Below are 12,214 nucleotides of genomic sequence, written 5' to 3' on the forward strand. Positions count from 1 at the left end.
CATCTCTGATCGATCTCTCTCTGACTCTCCTGTTGAGGCAGAACAACTGCTGCCTTTACGTGTAGTAGGATGTCACAGTACCAGAAAGTTAGTAGTCGCGGAGCTAACAGCTAATGTTAACTAGCTCTCGTCCTGACAATTTAAACACGGGTTTGTTGTTCACAATTAGGGATGCAAATATCAAGCACTTTCCTTAACCAATCATTGGTAACACTAACGTAATTAAAAAACATATAAATTGTCTGTATACCAGACAATACCAGATGCGTTTTTCTTTTCCTCAATCAAAGCCTTATTTCAACAACAACATTTTGTATACTCTCTGACAGCCTAGCCTGTGAAATATATAAAGATAGAGGCCTAGATATATTAACCACACTGAATATAATTAAATATCAGATTACATACGGAGCACGCTCATAATCTCCACTATACAGCTCTGCCTAGTTTTTATAAGAAACACGCTCAAAAGCAACTAAATATAACGCTGCACAAAATAATAGAAAACTAACAAATATATCAGACTCAGTGTCCTGATTTCTGCCTTTTTTTGTTGTTCTTGGTGCTGTTAGATTATTGATAGACCGCCCCGTTAATACAGGAGAAAACAGTTATGAAACTGCAGTGAAAATGTAGTTTTTGAAAGACTAAACGCCAACAAATTTGGCTTGAAGCGGTAAATTTGTTTAGATAAAACGCTGTGAATTTTTTACAAACAATTACAGAGAATGAGTGCGAAATAGAGAGAGAGAGAGAGAAAGAGAGAGAGAAGATGGATTGCACACAACATTTCTGTTAGTTATTAATAAGTTAGTTTCCATAAATGCAACTTTTCTCAAAGCAACTTGTTGCACTACCGGTTTGTTTACAGTATCAACATCCTGTTGTGTATCCACACACACCCACACAATCACACACCCACAGCAGGGCCAAAGCAGCGTTAGTATCCGTGCATGGAAATGCAGAGGAACACACTGCAACACCATGATTTCCCTTGTGTGTGTGTGTATGTGTGTGTGTATGTGTGTGTGTGTGTGGGTGTCTTCTTTGGTTGTGTTTATGTGTGTTTATGTATGTGTGTGTGTGTGAGTTGTTGCTGACCTGTAGCAGCTCCTCGTGGTCACCGCCCGCCTCCAGCGCTACAGTAACCGAAGCAAAGGGACGGCTGGCCATCTGCTGTCGCTCTCTCATCAGCTGCTACAGAGGGAGACAGAAACAAGAAAGGATTCATTATTCAACAGGTTATTCTGAGAGAAATAGTTAGAATAACCTGTTTTAACTCAAAAACACATTGTTATTCATGTACAGTTACAGCCACTGAGCAGCTCTACTGAGACCAACTGGACGTTTTCTTCCCATTACTGGGGCCTCAACACCTTTAATATATAAACATGTATAAATTCAGTACCCTAAGGCGCAAGCAAGATATCTTCGTTCTGAGCACAACATGGGCTATTTGAAAAGATATGCTGCAGTGATATTATAAAAAGTTATAAAGGCCACAAAGTCAAAAGAAAAAGTAAAACAGAATTTGAATGTTTCAACAATTCATTCATTTTCTACAACAAAAACATTCTCTATTACACAGACAAACACAGCTGCTTCCGCAATTTTGCACTGAAAACACTTATATTTATAATATTGTATTGTTCAACACAGGCCATTTCGGTAGACTATGACAATAAAATAGATATAATTTTGTTTTACTTTTGTACGCCACTTTTTAGGTGGATGTTTTACTGATGTCCAGTAATCACTTTCAGTCCAAAATGGTGGAAGCGTAGCTCTGCTGCTGGGCGCTGATGTTGCAATGGAATTAGATGAATAACTAGGCCTATATATAAAATATTGGATTATCGCTTTTATTATTTTCCGAAAATAACACAGTGTTTCCTTGATGGATTATGAGAACAAGTGACTGCCTGTTGTGACGGCATGTTGTAACGGCAGGTTGTGACGGCATGTTGTGACGGCAGGTTGTGACGGCACGTTGTGACGGCACGTTGTGATGGCACGTCTGTTACAGAGTAACGTCACTTCATACGTCACTTTATGCTTGATAAAAGTATGAAGTGAGTATTTTTGAAATCGTGGGCGACTGCTGCAACCCCAGAGGGTTAAATGCCTTGCTTAATGGTTAATGAACAAAGGGAGAGGATTGCTCAATTTCTCCCTTTCACCCATCTGGATTGCAGATTTTACCCAGCAACCAAATGGTAAACATGCCTAATTTTCAAACCGTTAACCGATGTGTGATTAAGGAAGGAAGGAGAAAAGAGAGTCGGAGAGAAGAGAGAAGTAGAAGTAGAAAGAGAGACAGGATAGTAGAGGGAGTAAAAAGAAAAGGATGGAGAGGAGGAAGATGGGAGATCAAAGCAGAAAGGTTGATAGACGTGCAGGAGGAAGGCGAGGAGCGGTGGGGAATAGCAGGTGGTTGTGGGGGGACGGAGCGAGTCAGGTGGGAGGAAGAGGAGGAGGGCAATCTTCATTAATGAGGAAATGTCAGATGAACAAAGGCAGATGGCGAGGCCTTCATCAGCAGGAAGTCCAAACAACCCGACTGAAAACACAAACACAGATATACAGCACAAAAAAAAAACATATTGGGAGCAAGTAGCTCACCAACACTCCCACACAAATACACACACCAACATCAACACAGATAAAAAGTGTTTATGTGGATCTGAATATTACAATGAGGACACAATACTCTCCTCTCTCCATCAGAAGCCCCGTTTCACAGCTCTTTCCACTTCACTACATACATGTTAATGGGGTTTTGTTTCTGCCTTTAGCTCGGGGGTGGCCACCTGTTTCACGCAAAACAAACTCGTTTCTGGACGATTATGCACCAAGCTCTAATCATCAGTATGTTGCTTGTTGTTTTCGGCAAAAAATCTGCCTGGTGAAGCCCACACAAACCAGAGCCGGGGAGGCAGAGGGAGAATCTGGGCTGCAGATTGTGACCCGTACGGGAGGGAGAAACTATTGTTTGTTTACAACATGAGAGGGTTTTCCACTTAGATGAATAACATGAAATTAACTTTTTTGTATCAGCGTGGGAGACTCCAGCCATCACAAACACAAACACAGTAAAGTAATAAGAAAAATAATAGACCTGGGAAATACTAGTGGACAAGTAGCGTGGTGTTAGTTTCGTCAACATAAATAAACATCTTGACGGATTCGCCAAGAGAATGCAGATACATACGTGTTAGAGCTGAAATAGATTGTGTGTTATTGTGGTTAAATAAATGTAATGTAATATTTGTCAGATTGCAGGAGGGCACAGCGAAAATATTGTTTTTGAAAGGCTAAACGCCAACAAATATGGTTTGAAGCAGAATATTTCACCCTTGTCACCAACCTTAAAAAAAATAATTACAAATCCTTGAACAAAATCCAGAATTTTAATAAAATGATTCAAAGAGTTAGTCTTTCATTTATTAAATCAACTTTCTTTAATAAGTAGAACTTGTCAGTTCCGTCAACATAAATAAAGTGATGACGTCTTGACGGATTCGCCAAGCGAATGCAGATACATAATATGATCTTTTTTGTTTACTACAGTATATTAGTGTTGTGTGAGCTGAAATATATTTTGCGTTACTGTGGTTAAATTAATGTAAATTTAATATTTGTTAGATGTCTGCTAGACCGCTCGGTTAGCGCAGTGAAAATGTTGTTTTTGAAAAGCTAAACGCCGACAAATGTGGATTGAAGTAGAATATTTTGTTAGTTAAAAAAATTTGAATTTTTTAAATGACTACATTGATCTTTATCTAAAAAATGTTGACTTTTGGGCCTTACAATGCTCTGGAGTTATTAGAAATGTTCGGATAACATGAGTCACAAATAAACCACCACTGGAATCTAATTCTACAAATAGTAAAATACTAATAATATTAGTGGAACATGATCTTTTTCTGACACTGTGCACAAATACCGTGTTTAAACATAAAGTAGCCTACTAAGTAGCTAAGTGTAAAGGTGCTAAATGCGGGATTGGGAGCAAATTCTATTGCCTCTACATGTCTCTCAACATGGCGACCACTGAGCTGGCAACAGTGACAACAAAGGCAACACTGTTGACGGGGGAGGGTGGACGCTACGCTTCCGCTATGACGGTCATGACATCGTTATCAGCTGTAACTCCTCTATATCTTTACATAGACAATAGTTGTTCATGATATATTAATTCTCTGGATATTGTATTGCACCTTTAAAATATAAATAAAACTGCAACAATAAAAAGAAGCTCAAGATGGATGTAAGAAAGATTTAAGAAAATCCAAATCTCAATAAAATGGAATAAATAAAGAAGCAAGCATTACTGAAGAACCACAACTAAAGAAAGAGAAGCGGAAACAAAGAGGGAAGATTAGCAAAAGATCGAATAAAAGAAACAGCCAACCACTCCTAAATGTCAGCGGCCTCCACACTGTGTTACCTCCACACTGTGTTACCTCCACCTAAACTGAAGCACCTCTGTGTCCTCTCCTGTTGCTGAGAGAAACGGCAGCACATTGACATTAAGCAGCTGTCAGGTGTTGTGCTAGTGCTCCGCCGGCTGCTGGCTTGCCAGTGTCAGACTCTTTAAGCATGAATGAATACTACACCTGTAGCTACATCAGCGCAGTCAGCCGCTCCGGCTGGCGGCGTCTGCTCCGCTATAGCACGCCGCCGCCGCCGTGCCGGGCTAACGTGATGTCTTCTCTTGTTAACTGTCAGCGCTACGCTAACGCTGCTCAGATGACAAGTGTGTGCTCGCTAGCGTCGCTGTTAGCCTCCTGCTGATGTCAGCTCACATTTGTAAGAGGCGAGGTGAGAAGGTGTGGGAGAGAGAGCGAGGCTGTCTGTGCACTCAGAGCGTTAGACCAGGTAATACCAGACACCTTTAGACCTTTAGAGGTGCATCATGTTCGGATTTTTACAAAGAGCAAGAAGTCATTTTATCTACAAAGTGACAGCCACGCTGACCTTTACATTGTGTGTCCATCAAAGCTTCATTCCTCTTGATGTGGAAGGTCTGCCTGATCAGCAGGACGATGTTGGTTGTTTCAAATCTGCATATCCAAAACTTATTTATATAACTGTATTCTAAACTACAGTTAAAGGATAGTTTTACATTTGTTCTGTCTTAAAACAACACACACATATATATATATACATTGAAAGAGTTAATAGTTGCTGTAATAGTTTATTCCCTTTCTGAACTGATTTTAGTTTAAGTCATAGGGAACAAAATCAACAGTCAACAAATTCCAAAATTCAGCTGAAGCTAACGGTAGAATAACTGTGAACCAACAGGGTTTTTAATGTACATGTCAGCATGTGAGGATTGCTTTAAGACATGTTTGAAACCTTTAAGGTTTGGTTACGTTTTGCACAGTGACGGTAACGGCACAGAGCCGCTACAACCTAAAAATCACATGTTGCCTTAATGTGTTAAAAAAAAATAGTGGTGCTAAAACAAATTTGCATTAACGTGATATCATTATTAAATAGTCCCCAACAAATTGTATATTTAATCTTGTTTGGGAAACATAAAATTAAGAATGTAAAATGAGGAAATTACTTAAACTATATTTTTGTGCTCAATTTAGCAGGAACGAATGGGCCGGGGTCTTAGAGAGGCTTGGGATGTCGGTATTCAGTCAGCCACAAACCCAACCAGTTAGTAACCAGTCAACCAACCAAGAAACCAGTCAGACAATTAATAAATCAGCAAATTATTTCATTTATCTATCCGCATGGCGCAAGTTTGGAGAGTTATTTAGCCAACTTTGCAACAAGCTAGTATGACATGGTTGGTACCAATGGATTCATTAGGTTTTCTAGTTTCATATGATACCAGTATCTTCACTCTAGCTTTAAAACTGAGCCGCTACATCCTGAAAATCGCAAGTTGCGTTAATGCGTTGAAGAAATTAGTGCCGTTAAAATTAATTTACATTAACGCGTTATTATCGCTTCAACAGTCCTAGTAAAAAATAAGTCAAATTTAAGCCAAATGAAGAAAGAAATAATACTCAAAATAATATTCACTTCTTCAGGTTTGTCTTGTGTACGTGAACTGAAACTCTGTTTTGTTCGGGTGCATCCATGTGTGAGTTTGTGTCATATGAGGTGTTTTCACAGCTCTTTTCCTCCCTAAAGCCACCGCTGCTCTGTTAGCAAGATTACACAAACTGGTCAAGGTGAGCTGGGTGATATGTGTGTGTCTCTGTGTGTGTCTGTGTGTGTGTGTTGTGACCTGATAAACCAGTCTAGACAGTGGAATTATGTTGGGACATAAAAAGAGGGAGTAATATTCAGCACTGTGTTAACTTTTAGAGTCTAATGAATATGCAAGTATGTGTGTGTTCTTTTTTAGTATACAAATGCACGTGTTCAATTCAAACAGACGACTTGTCGGCGTGCTCATGCATGCGTTGTGTGTTTAATGCCCCTTTTGATAAGTCCTTGAGTGGGCAACAAGGACGAGGCATCGGCCATCTTCTCTGTCTGCCTGTCGGGGCTGTAAATCAGCCATAAAACGGATAATTAACTCTGCTGTGCTGTAAACAAGCCGTGCCACGCCATACACCAACAACTGGACGACAACAGGAGGGTGCAGACGGAGCTATATGTGTCTAAAGGAGGGATAATATTTAGGTTTCCTGTTTCAGGGATTTTAACCGCACAGGAAGTTTCCCTGTGAGTATTCGTCCATATTGACTGTGTTTACCTCGCCTCAAGGGGAAGCATCCATCCATGCATCCGTCCGTCCGTCCGTCCAGCCATCTCAGCTGGACAGACAGACGCATAAACAGCCAGGAGAAAAAAAATGAGAGTGCTTCAACAATGAAGCCAATCACATGGTGAATTATGCTTCACAGGACGCGGCTCAACAGCGGCTCAAAGTAGCACCTGCGAGCTCAAATTGCCGATCCTGTTAGATGGATTGGAAATATCTGTGTAATGTGCTGGTTGCTGATTTCAGACACACTCCTGTTTAAATGACGGGTTTCACAACACAACGAGAGGCTCACTGCCGCTACGGCTGCAATTAAACTCCACATCAGATCTGTGAGGGAAAAAAAATATAGTATCAACACATCTGCAGGCCTGCCCGCACGTATTGGTAGATAGTTGTGGGGGAATAACGCAGGCAGCAGCATGTGTCCCGTATTCTGTGGCAGGAAATTGCTGTAAATATGTACGCAAAAACCCTCAGAATGGACGTGTCATTTTGGACAGTATGCTGGAAGACGTGTTTTCTTTTTCCAACAACTACTACATGACCACAGAGAGGTTATTGGTGATATTCATTGTGTAGAGCCACACTCCAAAGGCTTCGTGTCGCAGTGCTTTGTCCACTCCCGTGGACGGTGTGTGTTGGAAGCTGGTGTTGTGTGGCGGCTTGCATCAGACTGTGCCCTCGTTTACTCTGCTGAGATCCATCTCGCCACATTCAGCCAGGAGACAAATGTCGCTGGAAACTTGGCAAACATGCAGGAAATGAGATCTGTTATCGCCTCTCGATTGTGGCCTCGCTGGCATACAAATTCAAGAGGCAGATAAGTGTGTGTGTGTGTGTGTGTGTGTGATTCTCAGGGTTTGTCTCTCTGTGCTCACACCTGATTGTCTGCACACAACCCACAGACACATTTTGGCATTTTTTCCAAGTGTTTTTATGATGTAAATCCTCGAGTGCACCCGTGTGCGTCCTTTGTGAAGCAGCTGCATTGTATCAAACCAGCAGTGTCTCTGCGGACGCCGCGCCTGAATTGATTCATTGTTTCTTCAATAGCTAATATCATATTTTATGCCGAGAGGCAAAGCCGCAAATCCTATCTGTCTCCAGTCACAGCGCCGAGCTTCAAAAGCCACATAATGAGGGAATAATTGAATACTTATCAGTATCAATCATGGTTGTATGAATGTGTGTGTGAGTGTGTGTTGTTTGTGTATAGATGCCTATCATTGTGTTCCAGTGCTCTGCTTGGAGAGTAAGATGAGTATCTCTTGTCTCTTTGTGTTGCTTTTTTGAAAGTGTGTGTCTTGGCATCTTTTGAGTTGAAGGCAAGTTGGCGTCCAATGTCAAGGAGTTCATGAGCCTTTTAGTCCTGTTCATTGAGTTACACCTTCTTGACACCAACCAAGAAGCGTAAGCAGCATAACAGTAGTGTCTCTGTTAATGTCTATGGATGTCACAAGAACCAATACTCCGGTACCAAGTCAATGCCAAAATTCTGAAAACCTGATGGATCAGGGCCTCAAAACTAATGGGTGTTGATTTTAGGCCATCTCCATCTTGGTTTTCAGCCGTTGCAATCTTGGTTTTTGTAAGTCACCATCTTTGTTTTTGGCCGTCGCCATCTTAAATAAGACATTTTTAGAAGACCAAAATGTTACAATCAACTTTCATGAAGTGAAAACACTGTGAAAGGGTTAAAGTTGTAAAACAAGACAACTCTCAGACCGGACAACGCCGTGGTAGCGACCTGTCAATCACACGTTAGCCACGCCCTAAGGCATCCCCTGCTTTATGGTCTATTTGACTCTAAATGGGACCATAATTTACTTATAATTTACATGCTGTATTGAAGAAGACTTGAAACTAGAGATTGAGACCATAAACTCATGTTTACAATGTTGACTAAGGTAATAAATCAAGTGAGAAGTAGGGTCATTTTCTCATAGACTTCTATACAACCAGAGGAGTCGCCCCCTGCTGGCTGATAGAAAGAATGCAGATTTAATGCTTTAAGGAATCGTTGAATTTCACTGGTATTGGTATTAACATTTAAATTTCTGATATCGTAACATTCCTAGTCTCGACTGGTTTCACTGAGCTACTGAGATACTGATTGTTATTCCTTTAGTCGTCCAACTAACTTTTGTCCCTGTGAACAGTTTCCCTCTAATAATAGAGATCCAAAAAGCTGAGCCCGTAATGTGTTATGTCTAACAGATGTATAGCCCTGTCCTGCTCTACTGACACTGAAAAGAAGACTGATTTTGCAGAGTCACATAATGCTTGACCGGATTTTACATTGAGATTTTGCCTTTTACTTTCGGTGCTGAACCGTAAAATGTACTGTCACAGTTCCCCCTTTTCATCTGCTCCTTCTCATATTTGCATTTACTTTTGACGCACCCAGCAGACATCTTTATAAGAGGAACTAGAGTCTTCATGGGCCACTGGGAGATACAGTAACCCAGTAGCCATCAGACCCAGTAGTGCCAATGTTGGGGTTATCTGGATTGAAGAGTGTTCAACAATTTCTTTAAACAATCAGTTTTCAGTGGCAGCCATTGAGGCATCGCCATGGTGATTATTAAACTTATATCAATGGTGATTTTTTATCTTGATGCTCATCTTAGGACATTGTTAAACACTGACATTAGCTTTAACACTTCTTGTGAACATGGTGAAACTCTGACTCTCTGTGGATTTAGGAACAGTCAGGAAGAGTTATAACCCCTGTCCAGAAACGGTTATTTCCCTCGTATCTCTGATTAAAACATTAATCAGACCTAAACCTGCAGCCTTCTGTGGCATTGATTAAACCATCTAGTTAGGTTACTGATGGACTGGAGGAACATGGACGCTGATGTTGCATTACATCTACGGGGGGGAACAGAGGCAGTAATGTCGGATGAGAAATGTGTTGTTTAGTAGGTTCACATCAGCACATTCTGCTGCTCTGTGAGTCGGGGGCTGATTTCTCTGTTTGTCTGTGTGCGTCTACTTCATCCTGATTCTTCTTCTTTATTTCCTGTGCTAGTATGTGAACGTATGTGGACACCTGTGATTGTTGAACATGTCATCCCCAAGCTTGGCTATCTTTTGACTGACAGGTTGCTGCCACGGCGTTGTCCAGTCTGGGAGTTGTCTATGTTTTAGTGTAAGAGCTTTAACCTTTTCACAGTGTGTTTTCACTTCATCAAAGATAATTGTCACATTTTGGTTGCCTTAAAAATGTTTTATTCACCATTCGTTTGAACTTAGCTCCACCCTCTCGTGTCACTTCAGCGACGGCCGAGAACCGAGATGGCAACAGTCAAAAACCAAGATGGTGACGACCAAAAACCAAGATGGTGACGACCAAAAACCAAGATAGTGACGACCAAAAACCAAGATGGTGACGACCAAAAACCAAGATAGTGACGACCAAAAACCAAGATAGTGACGACCAAAAACCAAGATAGTGACGACCAAAACCAAGATATTGATGACCAAAAACCAAAATAGGGAAGACCCAAAACCAAGATGGTGACGACCAAAAACCAAGATAGTGACGACCAAAAACCAAGATAGGAATGACCAAAAACCAAGATAGGAATGACCAAAAACCAAGATAGGAATGACCAAAAACAAATATGGCGACGGCCAAGAACGAAGATGGGGACGACCAAAAACCAGGATGTTAACGGCAAAAATGACGAACTTGAGGCTTCAAACCGTAGTCCACAAACCAATGGGTGAGGTCACGGTGACTACGTCCACTTCTTCTATACAGTCTATGGTTCCAAACACTCCCAGTTATTTCTCAGCGACCAACTATGATACTTTTATTTCTTGCCATCACCTCTTCATAGCTCCAAAGCTTCGTCAGAAGGAGCATATTAACAATTTATTGGCAAAGTGACATTTGTTTGGAACATACTGAACATATATATGTTTTTTGGGGGATTTTGGGATGTATTATGAAATGGGATAAAACTTGCAAAACCACTAGTCCTTCAATGTCTTCGCAAGCTTATGTGCTGCAGGAGAGCTGGATCATCAAGGTTAGGACGAGGCGGGACACTCAAAATGTCCAGGTGTGTCTTTAACTTCGGTCTGGTGAGAACCTGGCCTAAAAACCAGCCCATAAAACAGCTACAACAGACGGAGACAGGATGTTACAACCACAGCTTGAGTGAGCCAGACAACCTGATTGCAGCAGAACATCTTCGACAGCCTGGCATGGCGCTGGAATAAATCCCCATTGATTTGGAGAGCTAATTAGAGAGGGCCAGAGAGACAAAAGACGGACAGAAAAGGCTTATAGATCGTGAGGCTTGTAGCTGTTACTCTGAACAAGGCAGACTCTAACACTCTTGTGTTATGACCAATAAGTCCCATTCACAGCTAACTGCCTGGCAATTACTGCTAACACTTGGACTGGCGAGAGAAAGGGAGGGAGAAAGGACAACAGAGAGAGAGAAATATTCCACATCAAATAGGACAAAAATAGGCCAAAATCAGTCGGATTTGTGAGAAACAGAACTGTGAAATGCTAATACATGTACAGCGTGATAGCCTGAACAGTTTACACAAATGATTCTGAGCTCTCTTTCCACCACTGACAGAAAATAGGTTTTTCTACCAAATCTGCTGAGGTAAAATCACAGCATTGAAATGAAATAAAACACTGACAACATGGCTCTTTTCCTACGTGTGACTGTATTAGATAAGTTAAATCTAAAGCTAAACGCCACCTATTTTAATGCATTAATAGGATTTTTAGGTTGCATTCTAGGAATTCATTGGTACCAATCATGTCATACTAGCTTGTTGTGAAGGAGGTTAAATAACGCTCTAAACTTGTGCTAAATTGTGGGGAGGAAAAACTGTCATGGCCATTTTCAAAGGGGTCCCTTGACCTCTGACCTCCAGATCAGTGAATGTAAATGGGTTCTATGGGTACCCACGAGTCTCCCCTTTACAGACATGCCCACTTTATGATAATCACATCCAGTTTTGGGGCAAGTCATAGTCAAGTCAGCACACTGACACACTGACAGCTGTTGTTGCCTGTTGGGCTGCAGTTTGCCATGTTATGATTTGAGCATATTGTTTTATGCTAAATGCAGTACCTGTGAGGGTTTCTGGACAATATCTGTCATTGTTTTGTGATGTTGATTGATTTCCAATAATAAATATATAAATACATTTGCTTATAGCAGCATATTTGTCCACTCCCATGTTGATAAGAGTATTAAATACTTGACAAATCTCCCTTTAAGGTACATTTTGAACAGATAAAAAATATGCGATTAATCAGGATTCAATATTTTGATCAATTGACAGCCCTAATATATTGACGTGCAAATTATTTGCACAAAAAAAAATCGCCCTGGTGTGTAAAGGTCTTTAATGTGGTGTTTCTCAGTTACTCACATGCCATATGTTGAGAGGAGGAATGCCTACAGTGACTAAAGGCATGTAACTACCGTA

At 40.9% G+C, this 12,214-nt stretch overlaps 1 protein-coding gene across 1 annotated transcript in view; it reads right to left on the reverse strand.

Annotated features, from left to right (window-relative positions):
- The window catches only part of atrnl1a (attractin-like 1a), a 259,397-nt gene that overhangs the window by 41,861 nt on the left and 205,322 nt on the right, over positions 1–12,214 (reverse strand). Inside the window, 1 exon segment of the mRNA XM_037782216.1 lies at positions 1,102–1,197. Within this exon segment, the coding sequence (XP_037638144.1) occupies positions 1,102–1,197 (96 nt within the window).

The sequence above is a fragment of the Sebastes umbrosus genome, chromosome 10, assembly GCF_015220745.1.
Source record: "Sebastes umbrosus isolate fSebUmb1 chromosome 10, fSebUmb1.pri, whole genome shotgun sequence".
In the NCBI taxonomy this organism is placed as follows: Eukaryota; Metazoa; Chordata; class Actinopteri; order Perciformes; family Sebastidae; genus Sebastes; species Sebastes umbrosus.